Source organism: Panthera onca, chromosome A3 (genome assembly GCF_046562875.1).
Source record: "Panthera onca isolate mPanOnc1 chromosome A3, mPanOnc1 haplotype 2, whole genome shotgun sequence".
In the NCBI taxonomy this organism is placed as follows: Eukaryota; Metazoa; Chordata; class Mammalia; order Carnivora; family Felidae; genus Panthera; species Panthera onca.
The window spans coordinates 32,138,725-32,156,669 of NC_138341.1; the positions used below are offsets into that span (position 1 = coordinate 32,138,725).

The 17,945-nt window shown below is 35.9% G+C and overlaps 1 protein-coding gene across 6 annotated transcripts in view; it reads right to left on the minus strand.

The window, feature by feature from the left end:
- The window catches only part of MAP4K3 (mitogen-activated protein kinase kinase kinase kinase 3), a 209,717-nt gene that overhangs the window by 39,569 nt on the left and 152,203 nt on the right, over nt 1–17,945 (minus strand). For all 6 annotated transcript variants that reach the window (XR_013554758.2, XR_013554757.2, XR_009615898.3 and 3 more), the window contains 4 exons: nt 10,254–10,312; nt 4,131–4,169; nt 3,845–3,898; nt 1,621–1,663 (listed from right to left, as the gene is read on the minus strand). Coding sequence is in view for 3 of the 6 variants with exons in the window: in XM_060653129.3 (XP_060509112.1) it covers nt 1,621–1,663; nt 3,845–3,898; nt 4,131–4,169; nt 10,254–10,312 (195 nt within the window). In the remaining 3 variants the exon portion in view is untranslated. The remainder of the gene's footprint in view (nt 1–1,620; nt 1,664–3,844; nt 3,899–4,130; nt 4,170–10,253; nt 10,313–17,945) is intronic.

Sequence of the window (17,945 nt, forward strand, 5' to 3'; positions counted from 1 at the left end):
CACTTATGTTTTTGAAATTCTAATGTAAAACAAAACAAGCAAATACAGTATTATTTACCTGTGGGAAACATAATTTTTTTTAAGTATAAAATGAAACAAAATACAGTAATACATTAGACGCCAAGACTGGTCAGACTCCAATTCTCGTTTATAAACCCTGATTTCGGGACGCCTGGGTGGCTCAGTCGGTTAAGTGTCTTTGGCTCAGGTCATGGTCTTGTGGTTCATGAGTTCGAGCCCCACGTCGGACTCTGTGCTGACAGCTTGGAGCCTGGAGCCTGCTTCTGATTCTGTCTCCCTACCTCTATGCTCCTCCCCTGTTCTCACTCTGTCTCTCTCCCTCAAAAATAAACATTATAAACCCGGATTTCAAAGCGTTCATAATTTTTTTAAAGTATAAAATGAAACGATAGTTGAATAAACCTAAATGAAAATATAGTAAAACATTAGATGCCAAGACGGGCCAGACTCCAACTGTCATTTATAAACCCTGATTTCAAACCTTGTAACAGCTCATTTTATAAACAGTTCATTTTATAATTAAAACTTGCTGTGCATATAAACTCATAAAATAAATTTATATTAGTATTACCTATATTAACTCATTGTGCCTTTAAAAAAAAACCCATCAATGAGAATTTTAGCATTTTACAATGTTTCTGACAAAACAGTTGCCAAAAATTTTTGAAAATTATTCTGATTGTTTTTTTAATGTAAAAGTACCTTCTTTTTTTTTTTTTAATTTTTTTTAACGTTTATTTATTTTTGAGACAGAGGGAGACAGAGCATGAACGAGGGAGGGTCAGAGAGAGGGAGACACAGAATCCGAAACAGGCTCCAGGCTCTGAGCCGTCAGCACAGAGCCCGACGCGGAGCTCGAACTCACGGACCGCGAGATCATGACCTGAGCTGAAGTAGGCCGCTTAACCGACAGAGCCACCCAGGCGCCCCTAAAAGTACCTTCTGATAATTTAATATCTATGATAATAAATCACTACCCATTACCCATTCTTAGGAAATCATTTACTAGTAGATCATAGCTTCTGAAGGAAAAAAATCTTACAAAAAATGTGAGATTTCTTTTTTTTTTTTTAATTTTTTTTTAACCTTTTTTTTTTTTTTAATTTATTTTTGGGACAGAGAGAGACAGAGCATGAACGGGGGAGGGGCAGAGAGAGAGGGAGACACAGAATCGGAAACAGGCTCCAGGCTCCGAGCCATCAGCCCAGAGCCTGACGCGGGGCTCGAACTCACGGACCGCGAGATCGTGACCTGGCTGAAGTCGGACGCTTAACCGACTGCGCCACCCAGGCGCCCCAAAAAATGTGAGATTTCTAAGCCAGGTGAATGAATACTAACCTATTAATTTAATCATTTTCATGTATAAATTTCTAGAACTTTATTATTTAGAATAAATACTAAATGACAAGTTGGATAATTTAAAAAAGCAGCCAAAATTAATCACAATCATCAGTATCATGGCTGGTAATTTCATGTTTTCTTGTGGCTCTCAAGTGAAAATAAGCTACGGAGTAACTATTAATATAGTACTGATGTGACAGACCAACCGCACACACCCACACCCACACATAATTCAAACTGAAAAACAAACCTGCTTACCTTTGGTGGCAAAGGAGGTGGAACTTTTGCTTTCATGGTTGAACTATAAAAACGTAAAAGTTTAGGATCAGAATTGAATGACTACTAAAGTATAATTAATTTTTCAAAGATATGGAAGAAAATTTACAGAAACAAGTTCCCTTTCCTGAGATTATGAGTGTTTTCCAAAACGTTCTGCACAATGTTCATGTTATGCTGAATGAAGTTTTATTCAGAAGTAATTAAGTAGACATGCTTTCTTGGTTTCAAATTAAAATAGGAAAAGATAACTACAATTCTAGTTTATATCAATTGAATGGTAATTATTATGAAAACACTAGCAACAACTAGTTAGGGAAAAACAGCAAAATGATACAGTATAAAAATATATCACAATGTAAGCTTCATTTTTATTACTGTTAGAGATGAAACATCTCTGATGAAGCTCATCAAAAGCTACATACATTCTCCACAAAATTTTAGGCAGAATTTATCTGATTGAAGCTAAGATTCATTATAACTCAGAATTGGGAGTTTTCGATGTACAAAAACTTAAAAGATGGAGCATAAACTCTCAGATGAGGAAACAGGTCCAGAGAAGTGACCTGATTCAAGGTCAAAGAGTACTGAGACAGAAAAGAAAACCTATGCCTTTATGCCTCCAACTGCTAGTCAGGTACCTGTCACTCTACCATGAAACTGCACTTTTCTTTAAAGAAAAAAAAGAGAGGGGCGCCTGGGTGGCTTGGTCGGTTAAGCGTCCGACTTTGGCTTAGGTCACGATCTCGCGGTCAGTGGGTTCGAGCCCCGCGTCGGGCTCTGTGCTGACAGCTCAGAGCCTGGAGCCTGTTTCAGATTCTGTGTCTCCCTCTCTCTGTGACCCTCCCCCGTTCATGCTCTGTCTCTCTCTGTCTCAAAAATAAATAAACGTTAAAAAAAAAAATTTAAAGAAAAAAAGAGAATCTAAGAAAACTAAGCCTCAATGCTTATGTAAGTGAAAATATTCCCATATATCTGATCCAACAGAACCTTGTAAGAAGAGGAAGAGAGATCTCTCCTCACTCTCTTTGTACACACCAAGAAAAGGCCATCTGAGGACACAGAAAGAAGGCAGTAGTCTACAAGCCAGGTAAGAGGGCCCTCAACAGGAAGAGAATAGAGCTGTGACAAATTTCTGTTATTCAAGTTACTCGGTCTGTGGTATTTTGTAATGGCAGCCTAAGCTAAGACACAGCTTGGTAACAAGGAGTGGAGTACTGCTACAACAAATACCCCAAATGTGGAAGATCTGCTTTTATTTTTTAAGATTTTTTCTTTAAAGTTTATTTGAGAGAGAGAGAGAGAGAGAGAGAGAGAGAGAGACAGACAGTGCATGGAGGAGGAGCAGAGAGAGAGGGAGAGAGAGAATCCCAAGCAGGCTCCACGTGGTCAGTGCAGAGCTCAACGCAGGGCTCCATCTATGAACGGTGAGATCATGACCTGAGCTGAGATCAAGAGTTGGACGTTCAACCGACTGAGCCAACCAGGCACCCCCGTTTTGGAATCAATTAACAGGTAGAGGCTGGAAGAGTTCTGAGGTACATGCTAGAAATATGGACGCTAACAATGATTTTGCTGAGAGAGAGAGCTGAAGAGAAAGTTTCCCTCTTCTTAGAGAATGCATCAATAACTACCAAGAGAATACTGGTAGAATGTACACATTAAAGGCCATTCTCCAGTGGAAATGGTGGAGGTCTGCAATGGAAATGATGAGCACATTATTGGAAATGGGAGGAAAAGTGATCCTTGTCAGAGAGGTAGACAACTTGGCTGAATTGTGTTCCTATTCTAATGTTTAGTGGAAGGTTGAATGAGGTCGTAAGAGTGAGGTCCTAGTTGGATAGGATTAGAGGCCTTCTACGAAAAGGGGAGAGAGGTTTCTCTCTGTGTGCATGCATGCATGCGCTGATGATAGCCCACGTGAGAACATGGTGAAAAGACAACCATCTGCAGGCCCAAAGAGAACTCTTGCCAGGAACCAAACTGGCCAGCAGCTGGAGCCTGAACCTCCCAGCCTCCAGAACTGTGAGACAACTTGCTGTTTAGACGACCTCTCCATGGTATTTTGTTAATGCTGCCTGAGGTAACACAACTAGAACAGAGAAATAAACTGTGATATAACCCATAATACTCTCAATATAAAGCTGTCAAACCTATGAAATCACATCAAATGACATCTTTCATCAAAAACAGAGAAAGAACTTACTGCTTGGATTCATCATCATCCCCTTCATCATCTTCTAAATGTGCCACGTGCCCTCTAAGGACAAAGGATAATTCCACTGTTACTAAATGGACTTTACCAAAATGGCTTAAGAAGAAATTTTATAAAGTGTAGGAAGGGCTACTGCAAGACAGCATTTTATTTCTGCAGCTTTACAGGATTCAGAATTAAACAACAAAATGTGAGGCTACATGACAGAGAAGGGGGCAAACAGACTCTACTCTCTGTGACATAAAGTATTTTAAGCTTAATTAAAAATCAAAATTACCGCTGATGTAATTCTTCTTCAACAGACTTCAGAAGACTCCTTAAAAGAAAAACAAAAAACAAAAACCAAAAACCAATGTGAATAAATAAGGAAAGGAATACCAAGTACATATTTTCATCATTTGAACCTTAACCGTAAATTTTTAAATTACTTTTTACTATTTTGTAACATCAGCTACAATGATCTCTATGCCATAGAACATCAAGTTATACTTAATAATATATCCGTATTTTCTGCTGCTAATGTCTTCGTACATGTATTTGAAATGAACAAAATAAATCCTAATGTTTATTGAAAAATACCAGTTCAAACAGAGGACAACCCACCATGAAATGTCACAATAGGACTGACAAAACCATAATTGCAGGGTCACAGTCAGGGGTTTCCAGGATTCAAATTCTACCTGGAACATTTTACCTGACACCTGAAATTATATTTTCTTTTTCTTAAAATAAGGAAGGTGACACACTTTAAAAAAAAATCATGCTCTCAGGCAATCCTACAAAATGAAACTCAACATGTTGGATCTCTCTGCAAAAGCATGCATGCATGTGATGTGAATACATGAATGTAGTAGCACTTTGCTTTCACAGAAGACACTCACTTACCTGAGATATCTGTTCTCCAGTGGTGTACTGGCAAACACATTTACACTTTTGGGAGACTAAGCCTGTATCAGACCAGGTGCGAGGATTTTATCATTAGGAGCGAGTTATGAAACTTCGCTATTCAGGAATGTGAGAGAGAACTCACGGCATTCCTGAGTTCCCTTCCTTTTCGCTGCAAGTCCATGCAGCAAACCTCCTATGTTGCACTCTTCAAGCATAAAAACTCAGCAGCCTTCTTAAAGCCAACGGGATAGGGAGAAATATGGTTACTGACAGATTACTGAGGTAGAAGTGAGCCAACGGAAAATCTAGTCTCCTCAAAAGGCAAGGCAATACCTTCTGATCATTTTTCCCACTGATATATATTGGAAAAAACTCCCCTTAGAATTGTCAAAACATAAAACCAGAGAAATTGAAAGGTAAAGTTAGCTGGTATGAGCAACAGAATACATTTTAGTCTTCAAATATTTTAATTAGGCCAGCTTACTAACAACCTAAGTATTAAAAAATGACAGAGCTCTAACTCGAGTGGTAAATGACATGGGAAGGCCATAAACTAATCGCAAATCCTACTCTGCAGATAAAAAAAATTGAGGGACTTCAGTCAAATGTATGATCTCATTCACAAAGCTCTTCAAGGGCTAGTTCTAGGGAGATGGCTCGGAGCTTCTGACTACGGGCAGGACCGTAAGTGATGCCAGCCTGTAAAGCAAAGACAGCCTGCATCTGAGTCCCGCCTCTGCCATTGTAAGCTGTGTGGCCTTCAATAAGTACTTTGATTTCCCATTGCTTCAGTTTCCATATCTGTAAAACAGGAATTATAACAGTACCTACATCAAAGCATTTATCGAAAGATACAATGAATATGGGTAAAATGTTTGGAATATTAATTTAAAATACAGTAAGTACTCAATTCACATTTTCTTTATTATGATGGGCTACGCAACATTTCTTTAAACTAGCAATTCTAAAGTGTGGTCTAGGGATCCCAGAGGTCCCTTGGCCTCCTGTAGGGGGTCTGCAAGAATAAAACTAGTTTCATAATACATATAATACAAAAAAGCATTTACCTTTTTCACTCTTAATTTTTTCATCGGGAATGAAACTCTGGAGTTTTCCAGAGGTTATAAGATACATGATAACACAACAGATTAGTAGCAGATATGAGAATTCAGCTGTCTTCTAATAAGCCAGATATTAAAGAGATTTGCAAAAAAAATAAAACAATGCCCAGTTCCTTACTATTATTTTGTTTCAGAAAGATAGCTGTTTTTCATAAAAAATGTTATTAGTGGGCCTCAATAAAGCTTGTTGAATTACATGGACACATATAAAATCTATTAATGCAATTGTTTGCTGCTTCTAAATCTCATGAGAGGAATTACACGGTGTTAGGTTTGAGGTGGCATTTAAATTGGTCCTTAATGATGAGAAATTTTTAAAAAACATTTATTTTTGTAGACAGCTCAAGTGGGGTAGGGACAGAGAGAGGGGGGCAGAAGATCGGAAGCGGGCTCTGCGCTGACAGCCTGACAGCAGCAAACCCGACGTGGGGCTCGAACTCACAAACTGCAAAATCATGACCTGAGCTGAAGTCAGACACTCAACCAGCTGAACCACTCAGGGGCCCCCATGAGGAATTTTTTAAACACACACACACACACACACACACACACACACACAAAGTGTTATTTATGATAACATGTAATGAGTATATTACTATTTTAAGTAAATAAATATTTTGAAAAGTTCTCAGTTTAAATTTCCAATACCGTAAATATTGACAGTTATAACACACATAAACAAAAGCTCTGGAGTCCTCAGTAATTTTTAAGAGTGTAAAGGGATCCTGAGACCAAAAATTTAGGAAGCACTGCTTTAAACTGTGTTACCAAGTTAAATATAGTATCTCTGAACTGTATAGTGGGCTTTTATATCATTTTAGAAGATAGGAAAAAACTTTTTTTCTTAAGCACATGCCAGTATTTGGGGGGGTGCACCTCTTTTTCCAATAGAGAATATTCAGATTTGAAAACAATTAAGAAGTAAAAATGTACTTTATTTTTCAATTACCATATTTAATCGGATTTACAGGGCATTCCACTTTTTAAAAAAGAATGTTCCCAGGAGTACTATGTTCTCCAAGAATAAGAGAGAAAGGCTGAATAAGAGAACATGGAAAAGCAGCTATGCGTTATTGTTAGGGACTCACGTATATTTTCAATTCATTTACTAGTATATCTCCTACTATGTGTTAACAGGTATTTTGTTAATAAACTTACAGAATTCATGAAGTGTTAATGAAAAGTAGGATATATGATTTGCTTCTCAGGCTTTATAAAAGAGAAAGTGAAACATGGCTAAATTTGCTAAGAGGTGCATTTATGGTAAATACTGTATCTTGTGAGCCCTGGGGAAAAGTAACACTGATTTAATCACCAAGATTGGGTGCTATACAATAAACCACTATTCACTGGTCCATGTGGATTCTTCTGTTATGGAAGTTTTAGAAAGTAATGAACGAAGTAAAACAAAAATGATGCCCACAGATACTGAGTTACTAAGTCAATCTAAAAACATTAGGAAATCTGGATGAAAATGTTAAAAATGGGGAACAATATGCAATCACAAATTTAACTGATGAAAGTGAAGAAACTGACACAGGGAAGTGAAAAAAAAAGAGAAAGAAAAACCCACAGCCAAAATATTTAGCATATTAAAATTAGCTAAGAAATTCACATGCTGGTTTCTGAAATCTTCTGAAATTGTCTAAGTAGCTAAAAACAATCTTTAAGTACTGTCCTGAGTATATCTGAAGACAAAACAAAAAATCTCCTATTTCTTGAAAACCAAAGAGCAGTTTTATTCACTCACATTCACTTGCTTTTATAATAAATTACTTACTGAGTAAATACTACACAAATAAGGGCAATTAATAAGTATTTATTAAACCGTAACTGTCCTAGGGGCGCCTGGGTGGCACAGTCGGTTAGGCGTCCGACTTCAGCCAGGTCACGATCTCGCGGTCCGTGAGTTCGAGCCCCGCGTCGGGCTCTGGGCTGATGGCTCAGAGCCTGGAGCCTGTTTCCGATTCTGTGTCTCCCTCTCTCTGCCCCTCCCCCGTTCATGCTCTGTCTGTCTCTCTCTGTCCCAAAAATAAATAAAAAACGTTGAAAAAAAAAAATTAAAAAAAAAAAAAAACACACAAAAAAAACCGTAACTGTCCTAAAAATGCTTTGCAATGATTATTACATTTCACCCTTAGCACCCTACAAGGCAGGGACTATTATAATCCCCATTTTACTAGAGAAAATTGAGGTAAATTTCTCAAAGTCACATAGCTTACAGGAAGAGACAGTTCTGACTCCAGATATGGCATTCACTACTACTACACTCAACTGTGCTAGGAACTGTGTAATTCAAGTTACTTTTTTCACCATTATTTAAGTCTTTAGAAGAGAATTTAAGTTATCTCTAGAATCTTTGCTCTACATTAAAAACAATCAGAAATAATTTAGTTTTCTTTTAAAAATAGTATTTTGTTGGTTTTAAATAATCAGAAAAGTTGACCCCAACAACAGCATTCAAGAGAAAAGAAAACTCAGTTAAGTCAAAATACATATTCTATTAAAAAAACAAAAACAAAAACACCTACACCCTATCTTAGTTCTTGTATGGTCTGGAATAGGTAGAAACCCATAAATGGAAATCTGTCTGCCTGATCACCTATGGAGAAAGCAGGAAATCCTGTGAGTCTTAAAACACTGCCTGGTCACAAGAATAAAGCAGACATATCAGTACAGTAAGAGAAGTGCTACATCCATGCTCATGTCACATGTATGTATATACCTGTACACGAAACACAGCCAAAGGTCAAATTTTTGGCCAACCTACCTTGCCAGTGATTCGTTATATAGAATACAGTTCCTTAAGCAGGGATCCAATTAATCAAAAAATGAAGGTTGCGCAAATTATTAACATTTTACCTAGCCAAAGTAACTATATACTATGAAAATGTCTAACAATCAGATATTAGACAATGGGAGCTAAGGAATCTGGAAAAGCATTTAGTGATGGGCCATATTTCTTTTTTGCATTTTTGCTAGTATATAATTTAAAAATATATTTAAAATGAACCAAAAAAGTGTAAATGGAATTTTTCTCCAAATCATCCACTGTCTCTTAAAATACACCAAAATTTGCTAACAAGGTCCTTAAAACTAGTGACCTTATATTAAGACAAAATAATAAAAAAAGCACTTCAGAATTTTTATTTGCTAACCACTATGAGACACACCTTCCTTTGCTGTCCATTAATGAATCAGGAGAGATTATAAATAGCACACAGTTACTATTTAGATAAAATCTCATTTTTCTATCAGGGAAACTGTATGCCTTTTTCCCATTTTAGGAAACTTAAATCAGGTTAATTAAAAACAAATTCATCGTATTTAATTGAAATTCAGCTTAAATCCAAACTAATGCATTTCTCTAGGCGGTCATTCAAAGTCTCTTCTCTGTGTTGAGAAAAGATAGGGTATTTAAATTAAACATTTAGTCTAAAAAAAGGAGACACGATTTTGCATTATCTTTAAATCTGAACTACTGTCTTCAGTCATCGTTCCTCAACTGCTTAAACTATGGATGTATACATATTTTTCAACTCTCTAATGTATAAGTGAAATTATATGTTGCAATTTTAAGATGTTCTGATTGTTAAAACAGTATCTACATTGCTGAGAGATTTTGACAATTTAAATAGTATTTCCTTACATATTAGGTTTTATAATGGTAATTTCTCCATGAACTCAGAAAATGAGAATCTACAAAGAACAGCAGAGTCCTGTCCCCTTACTCTGCTGAGGACTATGAACAACTTAAATTGTTACTCCTTGTAAGCTGCCTTTTCACCACAGTGCTGTACCACCTAGACAGTGCCTGGTGTACAGGAGAGGCCGTGAATAATTGTTCTATTTACTTCTTGCATGAATTGATAATTCTGAAGACAGCAGATGCATTTTAACTACTATCTCCTTTTTGAAAAGCTCTAAACTAAAAAGTTAGGATAAAGAGTTCTAAACACTGTAAATATTTTCAGCTATTTTCAGAGCCAACACACTGGGATATGTACCAAAGCAAGTTTTATAAGGAATAAAGAGGTCAACCTTAAAAATAAAATAAAAAAATTCTGAAACATGTATCGTCTTCAGTTGGAATGTACTTCGTTTTCTCTAACAAGTAAGGTCTACAAAGTAGCTTGATATAAAAAACATAATGTCTCCATTATGACAATTACTGACTAAATGATTAGCAAGGTAGCAATGAAGAAAAGTTGAAAGCGTATTATAAAAACCTATCTACCAGACTAATATAATTTACTTCTGGAAATATTAACATATTTTTCTATATTAAATATATAATAAAATGCACAAGATATATGTAATAAATAAATTAAAATATAAAGCAACTTAATTATTCTTGAATATAAATTTAATTTAAAAAGAACTTTACTTACTTGTTTGCACCCAAAAAGTAACTACCTTGGTGTCCTTGTCCATATTCTAGTTGTAGATCCTAATAGTACAAAATGATGTATTTAGCAAAATAGTAGTATATCACAAATCATAATACACAAATATATATATTTTAAAAGAGAAACCCCAGACTGCAAATAAATCTGTATTGCTATATGTTCTTTAAAAAAAAGGTATGGTAGGACTTCCAACAATAAAAGATGTCAGAAGTTTGTAGTCGTGGTTTACGTATTTTATTATTTAAGTTCAGTATTTTTCTGGGAACTTGTTTGAATAATATATGTAAGTTTCATTTATGGTTATTGCTTTCTTAGCTAAAATTTGCAAAAAAACCCAGTTTTTAGAAAGAAAAATGCTCAAATAAGGTATTTAATAGCAAAGATATAATGAAGGAAAAAAATTACAGAAGAGAACAAGCAACAAAAATCTTGACTTTGTATAGAAGATCTGCAATAATTATGTATTTATACACATTCACATATTTCTATTGTTGCTTTAGGCAGGTAATAATTTTTAAACATATAGAATAGGTGCTCTTTTTAAGTAAATTGTATAGATGAACATGGGCAAGGTTGCAAATTACACTTAAAGGGCTTTGAATAATTTTTTAAAGAGCTAAGTAGTGAAACTTCAAAGGAGTATTACTAAGGCAGTCCCTTAACTAAACGTTTCCACTGAATGCTACGGGTTGTAGGCTTAAGAATTGAAATTTAAAGGGGTAACAACATAAATGCTCAACTCAAATGCCTTCTTGAGGAAAAAACTGTTTTCCAACAACTATGGAAAGTACAAAGTAAAGCTTCCTTTCTCCCCTTAAGTCACTGTATTTCAAGCATGATTTTAACAATAAAAGGGGAATATTTAACATTTAAAATGAGTTTTATTTTCATCAGAATATAGAATAAAGTGTTTTCTAATACACAAGGTATCGCCAGATGCACAGTCAGGACTTAATGCAAAAGACACCTCCTTGGAGGAGGCTTCTAAGACTGTACAGGAAGGAAGGTGCAACCTTTCCCATGTCTTCATGGCACTGAATACATAGTTCTCCTCTAGCACTTAAACTGCCTTTTAATTAATTTATTAACCAGTTTATAAAAACAGAAACCAGTCTGTGAGCTCCTCAAAACAGGAAAATTGTTACGTCCATCTTTCTTCCCTACAGGCCCAAAGTCTAGAATAGCACCTACCACACACTAACCAGGCCCTTAAAACAAATTCTTGTTCCAATGCCAGTAGTTCATTTTCCTGCAAGCAGATAACTAACACTCTAGTCTCATTAAGATACACAAATTCTAGATCACAAAAATACTAAGCCTAGGAACATAAGAACTCTAAACGATACATTACATTTAAGTAAAAAGCACTTTAACATTTAAGTACTCCAAGACCTGTCAAAATAAAAATCCTGGTTTAGACAAGATTCAAGTCTTGTCTTCTTCAATATTTGCGTTCTTTCATGCATAATAAATGTTCTTACTAGTGACAGAAGAGAGAATACATCAAAAACAGTAAGATTAGTCAACCATCACCACACTGGTATCACGTGAAATTCTAGTGCAAAAGGGTACCTGTTCTATTTAATTCATAATGATATTAATAGGATGGTATCACTGTTACCGTAAGACTGCTACACAATTATTATGCTGTACAACTGAAGTGGTCATGACTTTGTACAGGAACCTTTAATCTTTGGAATTCAGTACAGAGAAGTACTAATCTCAATGAATACACTCCTAACTTCAAGTTTTTTTCTTCAGCTCCAGGTAACGTCCCTCCTCTACCACACCAGCAATCTCTTTAGCCAACATAATCTCTTAAGGCCCTAATCAAATGATGGCTTCTAAAAGTGTTCTACATTTGTGCAGAATGGCAATAGCTTCTGTTATATAAACACATATGTGGCTGTTGTAGGAACAGTCATCTTATGGTACATGACAATTGCCGGGTTGATGACAATGATTTAAAAAAAATCCATTGAGATTAGCAAGGTATTTAGGAAGATAAGAGTCTAAAATAACAAATGTAGTATTTTAATAGAAAATTGTACATAGGTTCATAAGCAAAATAACATTCAGGCCAGGGAGAAGTTGTAGATATATCCAAGTGTGATGATTAAATGTGCCATGTGTCAAACACTACCAGGAAAGCCAAAATAAAAAGGGGCTTATTCTTTATTAATTCCTTCTCTATAAATCAAGTTATGTTTTTAGCAACCATGGAACAAAAACAATGTGCTAGGAATCCAATCAGGTAAAAGAATTACACTAAGTCCTCTAGTAAGTACTGAATCTCAGGTAATTCAACTATTATTTACCAACCACCTATTATATGGCAGGGATTCAGGCAGTAAATCATTCAAGAAAAATGAGAATAAAAAGGAAAGGAAAAAAAGTAAAAGTTGGGCAAAGTTAGTAGCCATTTATATATCTTTAGAACATTCTAAGAAAGACTGATTTAAAACATTTATCAAAAAGTACTTGGAAGCTATTCTGTAATAGAAAAATGCTACCAAAATTATGCTTGGAAAAGCACTCAAGATAACCCTAGATGACAGTAAAACATAGCAATCTTTTATAAGCTAAATAAGAACACATTTGAACATGCCAAGAGAAACATAAGGGAATTAGTAACAAATGAGGCATCAAGTTATTAATGAAGGACAATGTTTAGCTACACAGTAAAGTCAAACAAGTAACAACATGGGCTGAAAACATGCAATAGCCTTATATAGATTTGATCTGAACAGCTCAAACAAAAATTGAAGATGGTTACTCTAGCCCAATGAAAATATCTTTTTGGGTCAGAAAATCCTAACTTCAGTTTTAATGAATGGGGAAGTATTTCTAAGCGCAGGATAGAGCCAGAAAGCACTGAAAAAGATAAAGGATAGAACATGGAACACGGGAAAGGGAAAATACATGTTCAAGAAAATCTTTTTATTGTTTTCTTTTTTGTAAACCCTGTGTGAGGCTGCAAAGCCTACATGTGATGAGAAAATAGCAGGAAGTTAACAGAACTGATAGAGCTGGCTACAAAAATATAAAAGAAAAAATATGTTAGCAATATATTTTAATCAACAAAAAAGGGAACAGCTCAAGAGAATTTCTTTCCTCATCAGAAAATGAGAAAATTATGATTTAGATAAGGTCATTTTAAGATACCTTTTAATACAGCAATTTACATAAGTAAAAAGGGATTGAATCTTGGACAAATCAAAAAAGACTTTCTTAAAAAGAGAAGCAAGTGAGGTCAGAACACTAACAGATAAATGCTGAACAGTATTCATGACTCTTACATGATGAACTCGGACATGAAGATCAAGCAGGGTAGGTTTGCCAATGTAGAAAATGTCCTATCGTTGTGCAAAATAAATGAGTTCTCCTAAGAAACTGTCTTCATATATATTAGGTAAGAAAAGTAGCTACATCATATAAATTTAATAGTAATAGTTTAACAAATTTAAAATAAACAGAAGTTGACATTTACTGTTTCTCTTCCAGAATAATTTTTAGACTTTATTTAATTTTGACCTAATTCAGGGTTTTATTTTTAACTTTTATCTATTTATTTTTTAAGTTTACATCCAAGTTAATTAGCATATAGTGCAACAATGATTTCAGGAGTAGATTCCTTAATGCCCCTTTCCCATTTAGCCCATCCCCCCTCCCACAACCCCGCTAGCAACCCTCTGTTTGTTCTCCATATTTAAGAGTCTCTTATGTTTTGTCCCCCTCCCTGTTTTTATATTCTTTTTGCTTCCCTTAGGTTCATCTGTTTTGTATCTTAAAGTCCTCATATGAGTGAAGTCATATGATATTGGTCTTTCTCTAATTTCGCTTAGCATAATACCCTCTATTTCCATCCACATACTTGCGAATGGCAAGATTTCATTCTTTTTGATTGCTGAGTAATACTCCATTGTATACATATACTACATCTTCTTTAACTATTCATCCATCAATGGACATTCGGGTTCTTTCCATACTTTGGCTATTGTTGATAGCGCTGCTATAAACATTGGGGTGCATGTACCCCTTTGAAACAGCACACCCGTATCCCGTGGATAAATACCTAGTAGTGCAATTGCTGGGTTGTAGGGTAGTTCTATTTTCAATTTTTTGAGGAACCTCCATACTGTTTTCCAGAGTGGCTGCACCAGTCTACATCCCCATCAGAAGTGCAAAAGAGTTCCTCTTTCTCCGCATCCTCGCCAACATCTGTTGTTGCCTAAGTTGTTAATGTTAGCCATTCTGACAGGTGTGAGGTGGTACCTCGTCAGGTTTTGATTTGTACTTCCCTGATGAGGGATGTTGCGTTTTTCATGTGTTGGTTGGCCATCTGGATGTCTTCTTTGGAGAGGTATCTATTCATCTCTTTCGCCCATTTCTTCACTGGATTATTTGTTTTTTGGGTGTTGAGTTTGATAAGTTCTTTATAGACTTTGGATACTAACCCTTTCTCTACTATATCATTTGCAAATATCTTCTCCCATTCTGTCGGTTCCCTTTTAGTTTGGCTATTGTTTCCTTCGTTGTGCAGAAGCTTTTTATTTTGATGAGGCCCCAGTAGTTCATTTTTGCCTTGGTTTCCCTCGCCTCCGGAGAAGTGTTGAGTAAGACGTTGCTGCGGGCAAGATCAAAGAGGTTTTTACCTGCTTTCTCCTCGAGGATTTTGATGGTTTCCTGTTTTACATTGAGGTCTTTCATCCATTTTGAGTTTATTTGTGTCTGGTGGTCCAGGTTCATTTTTCTGCATGTCGCATCCAGTTTTCCCAGCACCACTTGCTGAAGACACTGTCTTTATTCCGTTGGATATTCTTTTCTGCTTTGTCACAGATTAGATGGCCATACGTTTGTGGGTCCATTTCTGGGTTCTCTATTCTGTTCCATTGATCTGAGTGTCTGTCTTTGTGCCAGTACCATACAGCTTTGTAACATGGCTTTAAGTCCATAATTCAGGGGTTTCTTAAAGTACTTTTGTTATTTACTAATAATGATCAACTGGGTATACCTTTCTGACATATTTGTTTTTTTTTAAAGTAAGCTCCACGCCCAGCATGGAGCCCAATGCGGGGCTTGAATTCATGACTGGGATCGAGACCTGAGCTGAGTCCAAGCTGGACACTTAACTGAGTGAGCCACCTAGGCACCCCTTTCTGACATGTTTTAAATTATAATTTAAATTTTTTATTCTTACTTTTTCAAGTATACCATAACTTTCTTCAGAGCAAAGATTATGTTACTACTTATGTTCCTCCACACCAATTAACATGTTTTCCATATAATTAACTTTAAATATATTTTTCATGATTGTATAGGCTAAAATACCCAGAAAAACTGGGCAAATTAGAAAAAATTGGCATCAATTAAACAGGTGTATAATTTTTTAATCTAAAGACAGTACGTTAGATAAACCCATTTTTATGGTTATGGGCAAAACTCTTACTATTTCTTTAATAATATATATTTTTTCACCAACATATCCTAAGTATTATCATTCCTCCATGAAATAAATATAAAAATGATTAAGGATATGTTTACATTTCTTTTTTTTAATTTTTATTTTTTTCCACATTGGTAAATATGTATCTACTGTATTATTCTTTTTTTGAAATTTAAACTCAAGTTATTTAACCTGTATGTAGTATTGGTTTCAGGAGTAGAATTTAGGGATTCATCACTTACATATAATACCCTTATCTCAACAGTGCCCTCCTTAAGGTCCTTCAGCCATTAGTCCATCCCCCATCCACCTTCCCTCCAGCAAACTTTAGTTTGTTCTCTGTATTTAAAAGTCTTTTATGGTTTGCCTTCCTCTCTGTTTTTATCTTATTTTTCCTTCTCTTTTCCTATGTTCATCTGTTTTGTTTCTTAAATTCCACATATGAGTGAAATCATATGGTATTTGTCTTTCTCTGACTGACTTATTTCGCTTAGCATAATACACCCTAGTTCCATCCATGTTGTTGAAAATGGTTACGATTTCATTCTTTTTTATCACAGGATAGTATTCCATTGTACATATATGTATATATCACATCTTCTTTATCCATTTGTCAGCTGATGGACATTTGGGCTATTTCCCTAATTGGCTATTGTTGATAGTGCTGCTATAAACATTGGGGTGCATGTGCTCCTTCAGCATTTTTGCAGCCTTTGGATAAATACCTAGTAGTGCAATTGCTGGGTCGTAGAGTAGTTCTATTTTTAATTTTCTGAGGAACCACCACACTGTTTTCCAGAGTGGACACACCAGTTTGCATTCCCACCAACAGAGCAAAGGGGTTCCCCTTTCTCCTTATCATCACCAACATCTGATGTTACCTGAGTTAATTTTAGCCATTCTGACAGGTGTGAGGTGGTATCTTATTGTAGTTTTGATTTGTAGTTCCCTGATGATGAGTGACGTTGAGCACCTTTGCATGTGTCTGCTGGATGTCTGTGTCATCTGGATGTCTTATTTGGAAAAGCGTCAATGCATGTCTTCTGCCCATTTCTTCACTGGATTATTATTTTTTGGTTTATTATTGGTATATCTGGTTTATTATGAATTATTATTCATTGTTTTTTTGGGTGTTGAGATTGATAAATTCTTTATAGATTGTGGAAACTAACCCTTTATCCAATATGTCATTTGCAAATATCTTTTCCCATTCCAAACTCGTCCTATGAAGCCAGCATTACCTTGATTCCAAAACCAAAGACCTCACTAAAAAGGAGAATTACAGGTCAATCTTTCTGATAAACCTAGATGCAAAAATTCTCAACAAGATACTAGCAAATCGAATTCAACAGTACATTAAAAGAATTATTCACCTTGATCAAGTGGGATTTATTCCTGGGTACTGGGCTGGTTCAATATTTGCCAATCAATCACGATATACCACATTAATAAAAGAAAGGGAAGAACCATTATGACCCTCTCAACAGATGCAGAAAAAACATTTAACAAAATACAGCATCCTTTCTTGATTAAAACCCTCAAGAAATTAAGGACAGGGGTGCCTGGTGGCTCAGTTGGTAAAACGTCTGACTTTGGCTCACGTCATGATCTCATTGTGAGTTCAAGTGCCGCGCTGGACTCTGTGCTGACAGCTCAGAATCTAGAGCCTGCCTCTGATTCTCTCTCTATCAAAAACAAACAAACAAACAAACAAACATTAAAAAAAAAAGACATTAGAGACAGAAGAAACATACCTCAGCATCATAAAAGCCATATATGAAAGACCCACAGTTAATATCATCCTCAATGGGGAAAAATTAAGAGCTTTCCTAAGTTCAGGAACATGACAGGGATGTCCACTCTCACCTGGAAGTCCTAGCCTCAGCAATCAGACAACAAAAAGAAATAAAACACATACAAATTGGCAAGGAAGAAGTCAGACTTTCACTCTTCGCGGATGATATGATACTCTGGAAAACATGAAAGACTCCACCAAAAAATTGCTAGAATGGATACATGAATTTAGCAAAGTCACAGGATATAAAATCAACATACAGAAATTGGTTGCAGTGGGGTGCCTGGGTGGCTCAGTCGATTAAGCCTCTGACTCTTGATTTCAGCTCAGGTCATGATCTCACAGTTCGTGGTATCAAGCCCCACGTCCGGCTCTGTGCTGACAGTGCTGAGCCTGCTTGGATTCTCTTTCTCTCTCTCTTTCTCCTGCTTAC